A 20,846-nucleotide genomic window follows, 5' to 3' on the forward strand; every position below is an offset into this window, starting at 1 on the left:
CAAGAATCAACAGATTTCCAGCTTGTCAGTATACTATTAAAAAAAAAAAAAAAAAGGCTATTAAGATCAGTGGGATTTCCCCAGAGGGAAAAAACCCCCACGTTTCAATGACTTGGGTGGCTGATGCTTGCTGCAGTTATTGTAAGGCTCTGACACCCAACCCATCTGAAAGCAGTGAGAGAAGGAGTATTTTTCATGTTAATTCCTCCTGCTGCCAGGTTCTGGGACCACTTTCTCTTTGTGGAGTCTTCCCAGGAGGCTGCAGGAGCTGATAATTTACAGCCCATTTATTCCCAGCCATTTAAACAAGGAGCTTTTGCACCCTGGGTCAGGTTTGTTTCTTTTTGTGGTTTTCAAAGCCTTCTGACTTGTAGGGTGTTGCAGGAATCCATTATTGGGCATTGCTGAAGAGCTAGAAAATGTAGTTTTGATTTAAGCTCATCTGGAGACAAATAACTGCATTGTCTAGCAAAGCAATTTCCCTCCCAAGGCAACTGGAGAACATTGTCCCAGATTATGGACTCATCCAAAGGCAAACCTGGCTCACTCACAGCAGGCATCACCAGAAGATGTAGATCTTGGACAAAGAATTATTTAAAAATTCAAAGCTCCCATGACAGCAGCAGGGAACAAAGAGTCCCATTCTTATTTTAATTTAATTTTATTTATTTGCTGGTTTGGGGATTGTATTTTTTTTTTTTTTTTTTTTTGGTGAGGATACAGAATCTGGCCCATCAGACCTTCCATCTAGGCTGCCAAGACACCTGCCACAACCAGAAGGCTCTTTCCAGATGGAAGCAGGCAAGAGAGGAGTGATAAACCCACTCTTTAATTAAACATTTGTCTTGCAATTACATCCCTCTGAGTAATTATCCCCATCAAGCCAAACACCAACTGCACCACACGAAGAGGAGACAGACTGTGAAGGTTAATGGGTCTTCTCCTCCTTTTTTGCAGCTATTCCTGAGATCTTGCAGAGGGTACCTGGAGAGCTGCTGCCACCCCAAGGGAGGAACAAATCCATCTGAGGAAGAATTAGGCTTGAATGGGCAGATTTGGAAATTACAGGACTGAGAAGAGGGGTGAGGATCTTTTCTAAGTGTTGGGCCAGGCTTGGTGCAACCCACAACCTCCAGGGGTTATGGACCCTCCCTCTGTGGCTCTTTCTTGTATTTTATTGTCCTCAGGCTCCATGAGGATAAACCTGAACCCAAAGTGAAGGCCCCACAGCCTCATTGCAAGGTTCTGGAAGCCACCCCAGGGGTTCTTCAGGTTCTTCTTCCTCAGACAGAGTTGTTTTCCCTTGAACCATCTCTTTTTACATGAAGTAACCCAAATTCCTGCCTTTTTCCCTTACATCCAACCCCTTCAGCCACCCTCACTGCTCTTTAATTTATCCTAAGAAGCAACCAGGACCTCAGAGAAAGGGTTCAAGATGTGTTCCCACCTGTAATTAGTAGTTCACTGACTGCTTTCCATTTCTACATCCAAATTCCCATCTGGCAGACCTTGGTTTGTATCTATATTTACTGGCTTGCTTTGCAATACCCACCCCATGTAATTCCTACTTTAATCTGGGCTCTGCTGTGAACAGATCTCCTCTGACACACCACTTGTTCCCATCCTGCTCTGGTTTTTCCCTTCCAATGGAAATCTCCTCAGTCATCATCCCAGGAACTGGCACCAGGAGCTGGGCAAGGCAGGATTGAGCAAAATGAAACCAACTCAGCACCTTGAACTCCAGAATACATCATTGCACCCACCTATAACTCAGGAGAAAGGAAGGGCTCACAGAACAGAGGTCTGCACAGAGACCAAGGGGAGATGTAAGCAAGGAGACACCAGACAAGGTGTAACACCCACGTGCTCCCATTATCATAGAATTCCGGACTGGTTTGGGTTGGAAGGGACCTTAAAACTCATCCATTCCCACCCCCTTTCCATGCCCAGGGACACCTCCCACCAGCCCAGGTTGCTCCAAGCCCCATCCAACCTGACCTGAGACACTGCCAGGGATGGGGCAGCCACAGCTTCTCTGGGAAACCTGGCACAGGGGCTCAGCACCCTCAAATTCAACAATTTCCTCCTCATCTCCAACATCAATCTCCCTTCCTTCATCTTGAAACCCTTCCCCCTCATCCCATCCCTCCCTGCCCTTGTCCCCAGTCCCTCCCCAGCTTTCCTGGAGCCCCTTCAGGCACTGGAAGGTGCTCTAAGGTCTCCCTGGAGCTTTCTCTTCACCAGAAGCCCAACAGCTCCACAGCAGAGGTTTTCTCTTACTCTGCATAATTCCCCAGCATCCCTGGTGCAGCTCCAGGTGGAGGTGCCCTGGCATGTCCAAAAACCATCCCATAAACCCTCAAACTGTTAAAACCAACAGGAAAATATGGATTATTAAAATCCACCATCTGAGCAGTTTGAATAAACCTCCAACTTGCACCACAACTGACCTGAAAAATCCCATTTCCTCCCAGGCATTTTCCTCAAACAAACCACCCAGCAGCAACTTGTAGGGCTCTTTCCCTGCTCCAAATGAATAATTTTATTTATTTTAGTCATTTGAAAACCAAAGGTGAACCTGATTTGCTGAGCCACAGCTGAATTATTCATGCTTTCTCTTCAGACACAACACCCAGGCAGCAACCATTTCTCCAGCAAATCTTTTCAGCCGGTGCCTACAGAGGAGCTCATCTGACTCCTGGCCTGCTCAGGGAAATTTAATTATTTAAGGTTTCTCAGCTGCTGCATAAATATCCAACATGAAACCTTGGCTCCTAATGGAAATGCTGCTGCTCAGCAGGGAGGAGGGAGGGGAGGCTGAGCTGCTCCCAGGAGCAAACATCCCCTGAAATTCCAAAAAAAAGAATAAAAAAAGTGAAGCAGCCCAACTTCAGAAGGCACCAAGCTGCAAGGCTGAGAGTGAAACCATCCTCACAAATTGCCAGCAGACTCTGAGCAGCTCCAGTTCACCAAGTGACTTCCTGGACTGGATTTCCCCTCTCCCATCAATTGAAGAAGCAGCACACCTAAACTGGCCTAAAAAAATTAAATTAAATTAAATTTACAACCCTCACATCACTGCTGATCACCCTGCTATTCCCCTGCTTGCTTTGCAGTCAGCAAACCCACAAAAAACCAAGGTGAGGGGGAAAACTGTTTCCCTGGTGCAGTTCTCCAGATGAGGAAGCAGAAGCTACAAGGCTGAAACACCAAAATATGGACACACTTAACTGGTTTGGGGCACAGCATCCCAAAATATTTGGGTTTATTGAGTTTTGAAAGCAATGCATGCAAGAATAAACTCGTTCCATGGTTCTGTTTATATGTAGGAAAGGGGTAATTAGGAAGGATTTGTAATTCTTTCTAATTCTAAGGATTTGAGAAAGTTTAAAAGCTTTAAAAATGGTTTCATTTAAGCAATTTTTTCTGCTTTTCATTGCTTCCCAAACGCAGGGAATTCACTGGGACACAAGTTAGGTTAAAAATAATTATAATAAAAAATATATTAGAAATAATATATTGAACTTCTCCCCCAAGTCCTTCTCCTCAGGGTTGTTCTCAATCCATTCTCCACCCAGCCTGGATTTGTGCTTGGGATTACCCCAACCCAGGTGCAGGTTGCACCCACCTCTCCAGGTCCATACCTGGATGGTTATCTTTTGAGGCAACTCCTGGAAACAAAACAATTTATCCCCAAAATGCTTTGGAAACTCCAAAAAACTCATTTCAGAGAGGAGACAGGAACTCACCAAGCACCTGGGACATCAGGGTACTATGATTTTCCAGCTCCTTGGGGTTTTTTTTCCAGCTGATGATTTTCCAGCTCAGTTTCAGTGTGAACTCTGGGGAGGCAGAAAGGTGGGAGGGTACAGGAGGTGACCACAAGGTTGATTTCCTTGCAAGGAAAAGAAAACGTAAGGTTAGGATGAGGGATGTGAGAATCTGACCCCAGGGAGAGGAGTTGAGAAAATTAAAAAAAAAAACACAGCTCCAGAGTAACAGCCTGAAAGCTGTTAACCAATATCTGATTCATCACCAGCTCCAAGCCCCACAACAAAACATTCAAAGGAATTCCAAGCAGGAGGAAAAGATTCATGCAGCACCCAGGCTTACCCAGAGCAAAAGAACAAGTAAATAAAACAAAAACACCACCATAAGTGATACCTCAACAAAAAAAAAAAAAAAAAAAACAAAACAACTTTTGACCAAACTCTCAGGAGCCACAAACAACATTTGGCTATTTTAGAGGCATGGGATCACCTCTGGCTACAGTTTGCCCTCAGATGAGCTCTCAGAGGGCACAGTCACTGCAAACTTTCCTGATTTCTGGTGTTCTCCCTCTGCTTCAGCCTTCAAACCTGCCAGGGCAGATTCTGTGCCCAGCCAGAAGGTTCTGAAGAGCTGCCCCAGCTGCATCTTTCTGCTCCTTGGTGCTACAGGGGACTTTCTGGTTCCAGAGTTCTCCTCATTTGAACAGTGAGGAATCCAACTTCTAAAGAACAGCAGCTTTTAAACATTTATTAATTAAAGGTCACTCAGCTTTCTCTGATTATGAGAACCCTGAGATACATGTTTGTCCATCACAAGGTCCTTTTTTTAGGCTTTCCACGACTGTCTTGTACACTTAGATCCCTCCTTAGGGCAAACTGATCACACCACTGTGGTTCTGGGTTCTTTTGGGTCTCTTTTTTCTTCTTCCCCACTCTTGTAAAGTTCAAGCAGCATAATCACTGAGCAAATCACAGAGGAAGAGAAGTCAGCCTGCTGGAAACACTGAAATAGTCCAAGCTGCTTCTTGGGAAGAGGAAGGGTCAGAGGGGTGGAGGAGAAAAGAGATGTTAAGCTGCTGGACAGTCTGGAGTCACCTGGAATGTCAAAACCAAATCAAGGTGCAAGGCAGGGCAACCACTTCCTGAGGAGGAGATTTCTTTTTGTTAAACAAAAGATTAGATGTATCTTGATTCTGCAGAATAGGTGAAGCTGGGTCCAAAGAGGAAAAGGACCTGGTGATCCATGGAGCCAAACCTCTGCACTCAAGATCAAATCAGCTTTGTGAGAAACAACCAACAGCTACAGAATGATTTTGTGCTGTGTGGTGCTCTGAACATGGAACAGCTCCCAGTTTGATGCAGAGTAGAAACCTCAGCTTGGATCTCAACATCCCAGAGGAAAAGTTCATAGCCCCCCCCTCCCCCCTCAGAAAATACCAACCACCATATATATAAAAAAAAAAAAAGGAATCTAGAATTATATGGCACTCACCAGGACGTCTTTATTGAGAAAATTCAAAGCTCATTCAGGGTCTTTGCTCATGAAATTTTCATCTTAACACAGACAGGGCACAAGAGGAAGTATTTCAGGTTAGATATTAGGAGAACAGCAGATACAGGCTCATAGGAGAAGACCACCAGAGTTTTTCTTATCAAAACAGTTTTGATTACTCACTGAGCTGATATTTATCACACTGATTCCTACACTAATAGGTCCTTTGGAAGCAATCTCCTGCAATAAAACCTTGAGCAGGATTTTCCAAGTGAAAGTCATCATTTTCACTTGAAAAACCTCCACTGCTCTATTGTTTCAGTCTGATGAATTGGTCTGAAGGGAAAAAACCCAAGAAGCTGGCTGCATGATGAGGTATGGAAACCACATGGCTAACACAGCTAGGGCTCAGCAGGCTGCAAATATTAAAACCACCTCAGATCTTCCTGTTCAAGCCAGGCAGGAAACTCCAAGCCATACAATTAGGAGAAGAAGAAGGAAAAACAAATATTAAGGAAATCTGGAAATTGGTTTGAGGGATTTAAAAGCCCCAAAGCATCAAATGCTTCCTGTGGGTAGTCTTAAACACAGTCTCCTACTCATAAACACAAAAGGAAAGGTCTGAAGGTGCAGGGAGTTTTAACTTTCAAAGGGGATTATAACCACAGGCAGACCAATCTGGGGGGAATTTACCAAAAACCAGTCATTCCTCTCCAGTTTTCAAACCAGAACTCAACTCCTTCCAGCTCATTTGATATTTATTGCCATGGGTAGAGGGCTGACAAACCACGGTGCTTGCTGCTCCTGCCTTTTAGAAAACAGCAACGCCCACAGGGAGAAACTCTCTGCAGGCAACCAAATCCCTCAGCAGCTCCAAATCTTTTTGCCTTCTGCATCTCGGGCACAGGGGGAGCTCTTCAGCAGAGGACGTAGCGGACGAGTCTGGAGCCGCGAACCTCCCTGAGCCTCTGGCAGTGGCGCAGGATGTTGAGGATGCTGTGGAAGCGTTTGTCCAGCTTCAGCTGAGTGAACTCCCTGATGTCAGCCTCCACGAAAAAGAATTCACCTGGCAAAGAAGGATTCGGGCTGTGAGAAGTGGCAGGAAGACACCATTTGGGAAGGAGAAAAGCTCTTTGTAACGCTGCCACCTGCTGAGGAAAGGCAATCAGCACTAGGGGGGGGCCTCCTCAGGAGCTTTGTGCTGCTTTAAATGAGCACCAGAAAGAAAAATTCCCAACCTCCCCACGAAGCCCGTCCCTTCTTGTCACTGATTGTCGACCTTTGAGAAGGAAATTCCCCTTAGCAAAGAGCTTGGGAGACACCAAGCCCTTGACTGGAGGTCAAAACATTTCAGAACCCCCATGAGAAAGTCCCCAGGTAGACAGGAGGAAGGAAGGAGCTGCTCTGCAGGACTCCATGGAGAGGTTCCCTAGCTGTGATTTCATATTCAGCAAGGAGATAATTATGCTCAGAGAGGAGATAATTAAAGCTGGAGTCAAATGACAGCACATTTAATACTTCCTGTAGCATGGCAGAAGGTTTTAACCACGCATCTTCCCAAAGCCCTCAGAATGAAAAGGAATCAGAAGGCAGGAGCATGCTAATGAAGGTTAAAGATAATCAATTATCTTTAAGGGGAGGAAGCAGAAGGGAAGAACATACTCTTTTGGAGCATCACACTTCCAAGTCTGATGAGGAAGTAGTCACAAGGCTCAGGGGGTGTTCTAGCTCGGAAAAAAGGAGAGAATTCCCTTCTTCTCCTTTTCTTTTCCCCTTAAAGTAAGGCAGAGGCAGAGTCACCTCAGCTAAGAGGGAGCATCTCTTCTTGCTCTTCGTGGAGAATCCTTCCTCTTAAATAAGGAGAAAGCTCCCTGGAAAGCTGCCAGCAAAGCTTTTATTTGTTTTATTTGTCCCATGTAGGTTTACAGGGCCCAACCCATGTAATTCTGTCAGCATTATCTCTTTGAATTACATCTTTAAATTTCAGCACCATTAAGGTTGGAAAAGAGCTCTAAGATCACCAAGTGCATCAAGCCCTGGGCAGCCTGGGCCAGGTCCTGACAACCCTTTTGGAGAAGAAATTGTCCCTCATCTCCAATCTAAACCTCCCCTGGCACAACTTGAGGCTGTTTCCTCTTGTCCTTGGGAGAAGAGACCAACAACCCTGGCTCCAACCTCCTCTCAGGGGGTTGCAGAGAGCAACCCCACTCTGCAGGAGCATCTAAGGATGTGGTGGCCACCAGAAGCAAGGTCCCAGAGTGCTGTTTTCTTGTGCTGCCCTCCCCAAAATACTGCTCAGCCAGAGCTGGGGAAAAACAGATTATTTTTTCCCCACTGTGCTGTTTTGAGGTGGTGACATAGATGTGTGAGGCAGAATCTCAGAGCTTGCAACACTGCTGAATTTGGACACAGAGGAGCAGTGGAAAGTTTCTCTATCAATAGGAAAAGAAAAAAAAACTGAGTAACTGCTTAAAATAGAACTAGAGTTGGAGAGAGAGCACTTGCCATTTCCAGAGACAGGGCAACACACCTCAACAAAACTCAGGGCTGATCCACAGACCACTTCCATCAGGTGTTTTATCTGGGGTGAGCATCAGAACATCCTGATTCTGAGCAAAAGATCATTTCCTCCTCTATTCACCCAGAATTCAGGGCAGCACCATTCAGCCCAGCAGGTTTCTGTTTGTGAAGAAAACCAGAGCTGGCTCAAGGGTGGTGGTTTGGTTGGGAACAGTAAGTCCAAGCACCAAAGAAGGAGCTAAAGTAACTGCAACACCTTATTGGCTGGGAGGTTACCCTGCTAAACCAGGCAGGGTTTTTTTTTTTCCTCTCCTCTTAGAGGAAAAGGTCAGCTGGCAATCAGCCCAGGCTGAGAAACAGTGAGAATCCTAAGCAGAGAGTCACTCACAGCTGAAATTCAAGCAAACAAATCAATGACTCCACAACCTCATCCTGAAAAATGCAATGGATGAAGACATTTAATCATTTTGTGCTGGCCAGATAACTGCCTGACAGCCTGCCAGGCCTCTTCAGGTTTTCTAGATGATTAGCCACAACAAACAAAAACAAAATAGAAAAAAAAAAACCTCTACAAAATACACACACACACTCAGATGCTGAATGTCCCAGGTTTTCTAACTGAACTCTCCTAAATAAACAAGAAAATCATGATTGGCTCTCAGGTATCTGAAGAAATGAAACCCTTTGGGTTTTATCAGACTTTAAAAAAAATACTTTAAGGCAGAAAATGATCTCTGGCTAATTGTAGCTTTCTCAAGTTGCTGAAGTGACTCCTTGACTGCAGCCAAGGCAGCATTCCAGGCCTGGAGATCTCTAGGAGAGATCTGATTGTCCTGAGGACAGTAGCACTTAAAAATATATATTCTAAAAATGATCAAGTAAATATTTTTTTAAATTCCATATTAATAGGAGATGTTAGACTTGAAGCAAACCTTGTCTGGAGAAAAAAGCAGCAAAAAAGTCAGAAGCCAACCACTGCAGCAGTCCTTTAGCAGGCTTGTGCAAAAGTCCTGGACAACACTGAATTCTGCCTGACATCTCAAAAGAAATCTCATCAGTATTCCTCCCTTACAGAAGAGCTCCACTGAGAATCTAGAATAAATGTAATAATCAAGTCTTGATCAGCAACAAGAAAGACAAGCTGAGAGTTTGTGATAAGGTGACTCCTGAGCACCCAGCAAATGCTGAGGGCAAAATCTTCTGTTCTGGCCAGGGCAAAAATTAAGAGGTGGGTGCAAAGGTGACTTTGTTCTCCTGTCAGAGTTTGCTCCATGCTTTAAGTCCAAAGTTGGAAACATGAAGGGATTCTAAGGACATCACCAAGCTTAGTATGTGCAGTACAACCCTCCAGGAATAATTACAGAGTCCACAGGAAAAGGAATGTCAGCAAGGAGATTTTAATGTTAGAGATTCACCCTGCCACATAGCTCTGGAAAAGAAACCTTGATTTTAAGTGCAGAGGCAGACATTTTGGTGCATTTTTGCACCCTCTGTGCTCTGAAGAGGAGAAAACTTCTTAAGATCATCAGACAGCCCTGTCTCTTCCACGAAGCCACTGCAGCATGACTGATTACCCACATTTCCCAGCTTCAGAACAAATGTTTAGCAGGTCATGTCCGTTCCAGCTTAAAAACTGAGACTGCACTTTTAGGCAGTTTATCAAGCCAGGAGCTTCCAAAACTTGCAGTGACTCCCAATTAAATCTTTGTGTACTCTACCAAAGGTTTTTTGCTACAACATGCCAGGAAAGTGGCATGATTTCACTGAAAATACCTAAAGAGTAGACAAATCTGTTAAGGGGAAAACTTTTTACTTACAATACTCCCTGTTGCTAAACTTTATCCAGAAAGGGTGAGTGGATTTTATACTGGAGACTCAGTTCAGCATAGTAAGGAGACCTCTACATTCCTACAGTCTGATCTGGAGTTGAATCTTATTTTTTCCTCCCTTTTTATCAAGGAAGAACCAGAACTTCCACTGCTCCAGCCTGTTCAAGTGTGGTTTGTCCCCTGTAGTGGAGAGGAATTCTCCAGGCCCAAATCTGATTTAGGCTGTGGCAACTCCTGCTAAATCTGCAGATTATTACCTTTTTTCCCCCTTTGTTCTCAATCTGAGAATAACCAATAGGAGGTTTTCTAAAACTTTTCAGGCTGATTTTCTGGAAATAAGCTGCTCTCAGTTAGGCTAGAACATGAAAAGCATGTGCTGGCATCAGCTTGCCTGGTATTTTTTATGATTGTGCTGCGATATCCAAACGTTGTGTGTTTGATACCAAAAAACGTGACCAAAAAAATTACCTTTTGTGTCCTTAGTTTCCTCTTCCTGAAACCTGTGGTAGAGATTCCTGACTGGGGCACTCATAGATTTCAAAGGCTGATGCAGGATCTTGTACTTGCCCACCACAGCCTTGTTGATCTCTTGCACAACTGCATTGATCTGCTCGTAGCTCAAACGACCTTTCATGTACCTGACAATAAAACCAAAAATCAGTCACCAGAAAATTCACAAGCCAAAGTTCTAGGTTTCTGTTTTCTCTTTCACCCACCTTATTTGAACACCATACCCCTGGTTAGAGAGAGTTTCTTCTGCTCTGTGCTAATAAGTAAATGTAGGAGTTAATTTGGTTCATTTCCCTGGTGGGTTAATAGTGTGGAAGGAAAAAAACCATCAAACAACCTAAACCAGAAGCATTAGAAAGCTAAATTAAGGAGTAAAAAAATACCCAGTGCTTAAGCTATAAGAAGCCCTTAAAAATGGACTAAAAGTTTCTTTTTCTTAGCTTGCCACTGAGGCTACAAATGGAGAAAAATCAAGAAGCTCTGCAGAAAAAAAAAAATGACACGAGCAAAAAAGTCAAATAAAATGCTGTTGCCTAAAAGTGCAACTTGGTTCATACTATAATTATAAAAATTTAATCTTATAGCCATTCCTTCCATTTTGTTTTTAAAAAAATGCCACTTTTGTGCTCTTTTCTATAATTTATTATCCAACCTCCTGAGCTGTCCAGCCCCAGTTCTGCACAACCAACATCTTCTTCTGAACTTTGCTAAAACTAAATACAAAAATAAGAAGCTCTGTTGATAACAGCCTGGAGGTACAGGAAGCACAGAAGCTAAAAACAAAGTGCTGTGGAAATTTTAAAACACTGGGATACTTGCAAGTAAAGCTCTTCAGTGTTTAGAGATGTAAAGGCTTGGACTGAAGGGAAAGGAAACTGAGAAGCCATTATATACAGATGAAATCTGAACCTTCATAAAAAAGACAAAAAAAAGGGAAGAAACACACACACAAAAAAAGCCCAAAGAAAACTGGAATAAAAGCTGGGGTAACCTTGAATCATCCTGTGATCACCAGGAAACAGTTGGCTCAATACCAGTTTGCAGATGTGTGGGATTTAAAAAAAAAAAAAATTCCAGTGAGAAAAGTGTTGCAGTTTTAAAAATGAGTTGGGTTCTTCAGGTCACTCCAGCAGGCAGCTGAGAGCTGGAGGAGAACAAAACTGAAAAGATCAATGACCAGGAAATCCTTCCCTCCTTTTAATCTGAATGGCAAAAACTCCTTTCTTGGAAAAGAGACAAGAATTGAAAGCACAGCTAACTGATCAATTAGAAATTCAAGGTTCCAAACCAGAATGTGGGCAGGCATTATCCTATTGCTAACCACAAATAAGAGCTTGGGTTTTTTGGTTTTTTTAACAGCCAGTCCCTGCAAGGGGCATGTAAAACCTCCAGAATTCAAAAGCAATTGCTCCAATTTCAGACTGAACTGCCAGTTTACAGCAGCTTTTCAATTTGATTGCTATTTTGATTAATCCAGATCTATAGGTGGAGGCACAGCTGTTTTGATAAGGGAGCTCTCCTGGCACACGTATCAAATAATAAAAATAAAAGCAGCACTACCACCCCTGAAACCCAGTTTTTATTTATTTAGCTGTTCTATCTGCATCCCCTCCCCTATTTATAGTCATGGGGGAGTGGGCAGAGCTATAAAAATTAAGGCCAGGGGTATAAAATACCTCTATTTAAGTTCCTCCATCACTAGAGAGGCAGCTTAATAAAACCAAGAGAATTCAGCTTATCCCACAGCAGAAAAAGATTCAGTTGCCTAAACCTAACTTCCCTGAGAGGCCCTCAAGAACCCAAGAAGCTCCCCAGATGTGCTGGGGTTCACTGAAGGTTCACTCATCAAGACCTGGCAGTACATCTCCCACGAGAGGAGGAGCTCTGGGTGAGGCTGGAGACACCTGAGTCACAGATGCCTTAATACTAAAAGAAATTTTCTCAAAAGCAACTGGAATTTTTCTTATTTGCCTAACTGGGAGGGTGATAAACACTCCAGCTTGGCCACAGAGCCTTCTCATGTCTCTATCCAGCCATGGCTAGCAAGCCCCTAAGTGCTGACATTTATTTCAGCCCATAGACTGATCTAAAAACCAAAATCTACAGTTGAGAAATTCCAAATTCATCCATTTTAGATTGAAAATAAAACTTTCAAATCTACTTCACTCCACCAAAAGCAAAAACATTCAAGACTTGTTTTAAAAACAAGTGACCCAATTTGTGTTTTTAATCCACAAAAGCCCTTTTCAAACCATTTTTTTTTCCATAGGTATGAAAACCAAAGCACAGTGCTGTGTTCTTTAAAGAAAAGAGTGGTATCAGTATATCACATTCACAATGCTGGGAAAAGAGAGAAACCTCCTGGCCAGCCCTTGCTCCCTCTCCAAAATGCTGAGGTTAAAAGAACTCTGTATTTCCCTCAAGTTAACATCTTCTGAGACTTCAGAGACTTAGCATGAACGTGCTAATTCTAAAAATATCCTAAGCAGTGAGATTTTTTTGACACAGAATAAAGCAAGCAGCCTCCTTTTGCCTGGAATCTGGTGTGAACTGAGACATCTACTGTGCAATTTCCTTTTTCTCCCTCCAAAAAAAGTGTCTTTCTGCAACAGATTGGAAGGCTGAGGTAATTTGCAAGTTCCTTAATGGGCAAGGGGATTTTCTTTGATCCAAATGCTCTGGATCTGCACTTGAACCCAGCCTGTCCCTTGTTTCCATACCTGCTCCAGAGCTCTAAAAAGATGAAGCCACTGAAGACTCTTCAGCCCTTCTTGTGCCCCAGTGGTTTGGGGAAAAGATTTTCCTTTGCTTTCAGCACAAAAAGGGGTGAAAAGGAGTCAGACTTTGCAGTTACACCCCAGCTGTGGTGGGAAAAGAGCTGAAACAAGGCTCTTGGCAGACCCAAACCACACAGATGCTATGGGATTTAAACTCATGTGCAAAGCTGGGCCCTCAGATGGGTGCAACCAGACCAAAAAAACACCACAAAACACCACAAAACACCACAAAACACCACAAAACACCACAAAACACCACAAAACACCACAAAACACCACAAAACACCACAAAACACCACAAAACACCACAAAACACCACAAAACACCACAAAACACCACAAAAAACAAAACACAAAAATAAAAAACAAAAACCAAAAACCAAAAACCAAAAAACCAAAAAACCAAAAGCAAAAAACAAAAACCAAAAAACCCACAAAAACCCACAAAAACCCACAAAACCCCACAAAAACCCAAAAAAACCCAAAAAAACCCAAAAAAACCCAAAAAAACCCAAAAAAACCCAAAAAAACCCAAAAAAACCCAAAAAAACCCAAAAAAACCCAAAAAAACCCAAAAAAACCCAAAAAAACCCAAAAAAACCCAAAAAAACCCAAAAAAACCCAAAAAAACCCAAAAAAAACCACAAAAAAAACCACAAAAAAAACCACAAAAAAAACCACAAAAAAACCCACAAAAAAACCACAAAAAAACCACAAAAAAACCACAAAAAAACACAAAAAAACCACAAAAAAACACAAAAACCCAGGAGAATCATAAACTCATGGGATTGCTTTGGTTGGAAAAGAGATTTTAAGATGCTCCAGTCCAACTGTTAACCCAGAACTGCAAAGTATCCCTTGGAAGGTATGAAGAGACCTCAACACATCAGAACCTGAAGCACTGAGATATGAACCTCATTTTCATTCCTCTAGAGTACCTTTGGTGTGGAAAAAGTTGGGGTGACAAAACAGCCACTGCTTGGGTTTGATGAAATAGCACATGAAAGGCAAGAGGAAAAAAAAGCCTGGTTGGTTAATGGACCTATTTAATTCATGCAAATCTTCCCCCAGAGAACAAACATGCTCCTCCTGTCTGAATTAAAATATTCTGGGAGTCCCATGAGCAGTCTAAGATGCAAATTTTGTATAAACCACTGATGAATCTCTCCCCACCCACAAAGAGCAGTGAAAAACCTTCCCCTTCCAAGGGAAATGAAGCACTTCAAGAAGTTAGCAGGGAAGATCAGCTTGAACTGGAAGTTAAACCATTTAGCTGGAATGGTGTCTCCTTCTTTCACCCAAAAAACCAAAAATATCCATGCTCCAGTTTTTTTCCCTTTCCCCAGTTAAAATCCCACCAAATCCTAGAGGTGATCTGCAGAATAAAAACCCCAGCAGAGTGCACTTTTAAGAAGTAACCAAATAAGAGTCTCTTAGCAACATTCAAGCTCCTTCCTGTTTATTTTTATTTTTGTTTAAGCAATTGGGTGGAGGAAAATGGTCACTGCTCACCTGGAAATTTTGAAAGCTATAGGGAAAGAGGGTTTGAAAGCTTCAAGTAAAGCACAGACTGAAAGAAAAAAAATCATATGGAAACAAGTTTTTCCAAGGAACACACTGAATCTAAAGCCTAGGCAACAACTGAGCCTTAGGCATCAAGAGAGTTTTTGCCTTTTTGCAGAAATATTTGTCCTTGTCCCCAAAATGTCATTTAAGAAAATGACATTTTCTTAAATTAAGAAACATTTCTTCATTTAAGAAAAGTTATTCCTTTGTGAGTGACTTCAAACAAGGATATCTGTTAATCAGGCCCTGAAGGGAGGGGGAAAACCCCACAGCTTTCTACCCTAGAAATTGGGATATTTCACTGGGAGGTGTTCTTGCTTTTTACAAGTCTGATTTATTTTCCTGTGTCAACACAACTTGACAAGTCAAGATCTGAAGTTTTCAGGGACCAATAATTAGGTCAAATACAAAGAATGATAAATATTGTTTTTAAGTGTAACCACACCTTCCATCTTCTGAGGTGGTGGCTTTTTTTTTTTTTAACAAAAAGTCAATCCCCCAAACAAGAAGAGAACCCAACTCTTAATTCATGTATTTCTGTTCATATGATTAAAGTGGCTTTTGAAATAAAAGGTTTTGGGTTTTAACTGGTTTTTAATTGGATCTGCCCAACACACACATAAATAAAAGCCTAATTAACACTATTAATTTTATTTTCAGGTTTGCTGGTGTTGCATCTGAACTAGCTGGAGGTATCACCCTGTGGAACACCTAAAATTTCAGAACAATTCTGTCAGTCTCAGCTCTCCAAACGGTCCCAACCCAATGTTTTTACACCCAAACTGACACCAGGGGGTGGAAGAAAAGCAGCATTTACTTACCCAGGAACACTTTCAAACTCTTCTGCAGTTATTAAAGCTGCTTCCTTAATGGGTCTTTGCTCTTTTGGGGGTTTTTTGGCACGTGCAGGTTCCACAACTTTGTTTTGATTTTCACTTTTCACAATCTGCCCAGCAAGGCTGTAAATATTAAGGATAGAAGTGGTAATAAGGCCAATGCTATAACATTATCAAGCCTGCTTCCTCACAGACCTGAGTTCCAACCCATCTCTTGGGTTGGATAAACACAATTCACCTCTTTCCTGAAAGAAAAGGTCTTCATCTCCCCCTTTTGAGAGGCTGCTGGCAGGTGAGGAGGCAGCAGACCCCAAAGGGAGCTGCCTTCCCATTCCTGAAGGGAACCTCCAGGAAGGCTGCAGAGGGACTTTTCCCAAGAGTGCCCAGCAAGAGGAGAAGGGGAAATGGTTTGAAAGTGCAGGAGAAGAGGTTGAGGCTGGAGCTGAGGAAGAAGTTCTTCAGCAGGAGGGTGCTGAGACTCTGGAACAGATTGCCCAGAGAAGCTGTGGCTGCCCCCTCCCTGGAGGTGTTCAAGGCCAGGTTGGATGAGGCTTGGAGCATCCTTGTCTGGATGAGAGGTGTCCCTGGGCATGGCAGGGAGCTTGGAGGAGATGAGCTCTGAGCTCCCTTCCCACCTCAGCCATCCTGTGATTCTATAAAATACTTCACAGCTCTTTAAAAAAAGTGCAGCTTTTGGGAAATCTGATTCGACCATTAATTTTTGAAGAGAAGAAATTCAACACCATCTAGCAAGCTGGAATTTTTTTTTTTAAATGCATACTTTTTTTTTTTTTTTTTTTAGGCATGATCCCAAAAGCTGAAGATTTTCCTGTTTTGACTGATTGTTAAAGTATGATCTTTAGAAATTCACTCTTCCTCAGCTTAGAGCCTCAAACACTAAGTTTTTGGCCAGCCACCCACTTTGCTCCTCTCCTGCCCATTAGCAGGGAAGCAAAGAAGAGGCACTTGGTCAAATTCACTGTCACCTGAGTACAAGGACATCACAGGGCTGTGACATGTGACAGAAATAACTAAAGCAGCACCAAGCTGAGGTGTCACAAAGAACTCATCCTCTGCTTTGAGCTAACTGACCCACAAAACAGGGACCTGCAGTCTGCCAGCTGCACAGCAGTGCCTCACTGAGAACCAGGATTTGATGTGACACTCTCCAAACCCAGTGTCCCCTTTCCTGGGGAAGGTGACAGCAGCACAGAGGACAGAGAGTGCCACCTGCTGGGCTCCCAAAGTGTCTGCTCTGTGACAGCGACAGGAGGGAAAGGGAAGGAGATTAGGAGGAAATTCTTTGTTGTGAGGGTGCTGAGCCCCTGTGCCAGGTTTCCCAGAGAAGCTGTGGCTGCCCCATCCCTGGCAGTGTCTCAGGTCAGGTTGGATGGGGCTTGGAGCAACCTGGGCTGGTGGGAGGTGTCCCTGACCATGGAAAGGGGGTGGGAATGGAGGAGCTTGAAGGTCCCTTCCAACCCAAACCAGTTTGGAATTGTGGTATTTGGTGGTGGGTTTGGAATAAAAAGGATAAATACAAAGACACAAGCTTGTATTCAGAACCTGGGGTTGGTGCTGTGAGAAACTGCTCTCTCAATAAACACCTGGAATACAAAAGGGCTTAAGATGGAAACTTGTTTTTTATTTCTGTGCCATTCCTCTGGCTAACAGGAACATCAAGACCAAGAACATGGAGAGAAACAATAGCTGAAGGCAGGAACTGCTGAGAAGAAAGGGTGTTTGGACACGAGGCCTTACCAACTAATGACTCCTCAGGAAAAAGCAACACCACAAACTGACAGTGACAGAACCAAAATCATCAACTGGTAGAGCATGATTTGTTGAAACTGACAAAAACTGTCTTATTTTTACAGGGGTGGTTCTGTCTAGAAAGGGAAGGAACAGCTAAGCTTGCACCACACCTAACTTCTCAATCAAAACACAACAAAACTGGAAGGGAAACCAAAATCCCAAAGAATCCTTCTGACATCAGTCAGAAACAAGCCTCATTTGCATCTAAACAATTCCCAGGAGCTAATGGAAATTCAGGACAAAGATTTTTTCCTAAAACAAACAAAAAAAAAGTTACAAAAGGAAGGCAGAACCTCAGTGATAATTTCTGAAGAACTTCCATTCCTTCACACACAAAAACCTGCAACATCTAAAGTGAAAAAGCAACTGAAAAGGATCAAGAGCTCCCTAGGCACATTTATAAAATACCAGCCTGGTATTTTATAGGATTTACCTCAGGGATTTGTTAGGGTGCTGGTAATGGAGAGTCAAGAGCAAGCAAAAAAAAAAACACCAAAAAACCCCCAACCTTGACTCCCAGAAGTTTACAGTTAAAAGGAGTAAAGCAGTTGGAGACCACTTACCAGCTCTGAGTTGGTTTAGGCAGGTAGGGAGGAATATTTTCATAGAGATGCTGTGCTTCTTTTTGCTCCCTCTCAGCAGACTTCTGGAGCTCCTGAAATGAACATTGGACTTCATGAGAAATCTGAAACTTTATGTCAAGTAAGATGAGTTCACTATTAGAGGTGTTTTTTGCTCTCTCCCCACCACTCTAACCCTTTAACTCTCTTAATTTCCCAAGAGCAATGAGCCAGCCCAGAAAAAACAAAGCTAAAGGTGAAAAAAATTAAGTTCTTTTTAGGTACTTATGAATTTTCAGAAATTTAAGCAGGCAAGAAGTAAATCTTTAACAATATACCCTCGTAGGTTTGGACAGGGGAATGGTGGTGGTGATGAAGAAAAGATTGAGCAGGAAACTCATATCAGTTCCCTGAATAAGACTTAACACATGATGGGACAGAAAACAGTCACTAGAACAAGAGATCAATATTCTAATCCAATTGCTTTCATGGCTATTGTAAAAATATAGCTGCTCTTTAGATCATGGTAAAGCAGCTTCATGCACCCAAGCACACCACTGAGGGTCTACAACAGAACAACTACACACTTAGCAAAGATTCCTTTGAATATTTCAGCAATTTATGAACAGCAAAAATATTACTTTTAGCATGTCCTTCAGTTTTTCTTGCTGTTGAACCTCAGCTTCCATTTTATTCAGGAGATCATGCAAGACAGTCATCTCCTGCCCTATTTTACAGAGCATAGATTTGAGGGATGGTTCTTGACCTGTCAAAGAGAGGATGTTAAGGCAAAAAATCTCCAACAGAAAACCAAAATCCCATTTCCCTCCCCTCCACAAGCAGTGATTCTCTGCTAGCCCTGTGTTTTCCCACTATATCTTCCCAGGAGAAGCAGCAATACTCACTGGTCAGACTGCCAACCTCCTACTCCACACAACCAAAGAACTTCAAAGCTGCTCCAGGAAAAACTTCCCCTTAGCCTATGTTCTCTGCTTGGCACTTTGTTCCCTGACGATGCCCTCACTTTGCCATCTTTGATCACTTCTTTTTTGTTTTTTTTTATGTTCTCTGTATTTAACTTGATTTTCACTTCATGTTTCCCTGTCTCATCAGAGCATTCCCATTTTTTGGTGCAAACCAAAAACCCACTCTTAAATTTCTTTTACCTATGTTCCTTAACTGAAGAATCTTTTTGATAGTTGCAATCTTTGTGTTGATGTGAAGGGACAAATCTTCCAGGTCTGAGGATGCCATTATTTCTCTACTGTCAAAGTGAGGGGAAAAAAACAAGCAAAAAGAATTAAGTTATTTAAGAAAGCCCTAAGCTGCAAACACTGAGCACACAACCAGAATCTTTAAAAAGGACCCTGAGCTGTCCAACAAGCAAAGGGAGTTTAAATGAAGGAGTAAATGTAGTAATTACCTGTTATTTTACTAAACTGGAAAGAAAAGAAGCACAAAGGGACTGGCATTAGACAAGACAAAGCAATTTCCCTGAACTCTGAAGTGATGCAGTGGAACACCAGAGCAATTCCTCATGAAACTGGTTATTTCTTTGCTAAATTAATTCTTGCTACTGAAGAAGATGGCAATTTACTGCAATAAAGAAGAAATAACCACGTTTATACAAAGCAGTGCAGTAAGGCTCTCCCAGGGAGACTGGATCAGATGATCAAGATTTAGAGAGAGGGTTTTTAAAAATACCAGTAATTAAACAAACAAAAACGTGTGCTTGCTTGCTAGTAGAGTACAGAGACACAAAAATATAGCATTATACATAGAATCATAGAATTGTCAGGGATGGAAGGGACCTTTAAGATCATCTAGTGCCAACCTCCCACCAGCTCAGGTTGCTCAGAGATCCATCCAGCCTGGCCTTAAAAACTTCCAGGGATGGGGCTTCCACCCCAGGGTTTTCCAGAGTTCCTAACTTCCAATCTGGATCCACCCACCTTCAGTTTGAATCCATTCCCCCTGGTCCTACCCCAAACCGAGATCTAAAAAAGTCCTTCAGCAGCTTTCTTGTAGCCCCTTCAGATACAGGAAGGCCACAATAAGGTCTCCTCAGAGCCTTTCTTCTCGGTTACTCTTGAGTAAAGATTATTACTAACTCTATTGGAGAAAATAATTGATAAAAACCCATTGCTGAAGCGCAGGGTAACCAACCCCCACCGCACAGAGCTCGCTCCCACCGGTGCTCACCTCGCACCTGAAAACAAAGCTTTTCTTTTCTTTTTAAAGCACCACCCACCCCCAGGCCGGCTGAACTACTTTTACAATGCATTAAATAAGGATTTACCCCTTTCCACACTCTCCGTACCTCAGGAGACACCGTTACCCCCCCTCTCCCTCCCTTTACGCCCCACGGCCTGGGTGGGGATGTGAGGAGTTTCCTCCCCCCCCCGGCTCCCCCGCTCTCACCCTCAGCACCACCGGAGCCAACAACCCGCTGGGAGCGGGGAGGAGGGAAGCTGTTTCCCGCAGGAAAAGAAGCTGTTTCCCGCAGGACGAGAAGCTCCGAAGAGGACCCGCAAGCGAGGCCTGCAGCTCCGGTTCAAACCCGCCGCGCTCCGCCGAACGTTAGGGAGCGCAGGCGCCCGGGAGAAGAAGGGCGGGAAGGGGCGGGAAGGGGCGGGGAAGGGCGACCGGCTCCTCCCCACCGTTCGTGGGCTCCCCGAACCTGAGGGAACCGCCTTCCTCCCCGCCCATGGACCGGGCTCCCCGAACCTCAGGGAACCGCCTTCTCGTACCTCAGGGGACCGCCTTCCTCCCTGCCCATGGACCGGGCTCCTCGAACCTCAGGGAACCGCCTTCTCGTACCTCAGGGGACCGCCTTCCTCCCTGCCCATGGACCGGGCTCCCTGAACCTCAGGGAACCGGCTTCTCCCTGACCACGAACCAGGCTCCTCGAATCTGAGGGGTCCGCCTTCCTCCCGCCCAGGGATCGGGCTCCTCGAACCTCAGGGAACCGGCTCCTCCCTGCCCATGGACCGGGCTCCCCGAACCTGAGTGAACCGCCTTCTCGTACCTCAGGGGACCTCCTTCCTCCCTGCCTGTGGACCGGGCTCCCCGAACCTCAGGGAACCGCCTTCCTCCCTGCCCATGGACCGGGCTCCCCGAACCTGAGGGAACCGGCTTCTCTCCGCCCATGGGCGGGGGCTGAAGCCCTTGAGGG

The 20,846-nt window shown here is 43.8% G+C and overlaps 1 protein-coding gene across 2 annotated transcripts; it reads right to left on the minus strand.

Moving 5' to 3' along the window:
* Positions 1 to 6,011: 6,011 nt before the first annotated feature.
* LOC139789592 (SKA complex subunit 1-like) lies at positions 6,012 to 20,474 on the minus strand. 2 transcript variants are annotated; one of them, XM_071730518.1, is made up of 7 exons: positions 20,422 to 20,474; positions 18,838 to 18,932; positions 18,313 to 18,437; positions 17,675 to 17,766; positions 15,285 to 15,422; positions 10,080 to 10,249; positions 6,012 to 6,328 (listed from the first exon to the last, which is right to left on the minus strand). In XM_071730518.1, the coding sequence occupies exons 1-7, from the start codon at positions 20,448 to 20,450 to the stop codon at positions 6,180 to 6,182; spliced, it is 798 nt and encodes a 265-aa protein (XP_071586619.1). In that variant the 5' UTR covers positions 20,451 to 20,474; the 3' UTR covers positions 6,012 to 6,179. The 2 variants fall into 2 exon arrangements, with proteins under 2 accessions (XP_071586619.1, XP_071586620.1); XM_071730519.1 differs by lacking the exon at positions 20,422 to 20,474 and adding an exon at positions 20,093 to 20,211.
* Positions 20,475 to 20,846: the final 372 nt, after the last annotated feature.

This window comes from Heliangelus exortis, chromosome Z (assembly GCF_036169615.1).
Source record: "Heliangelus exortis chromosome Z, bHelExo1.hap1, whole genome shotgun sequence".
Classification (NCBI taxonomy): Eukaryota; Metazoa; Chordata; class Aves; order Apodiformes; family Trochilidae; genus Heliangelus; species Heliangelus exortis.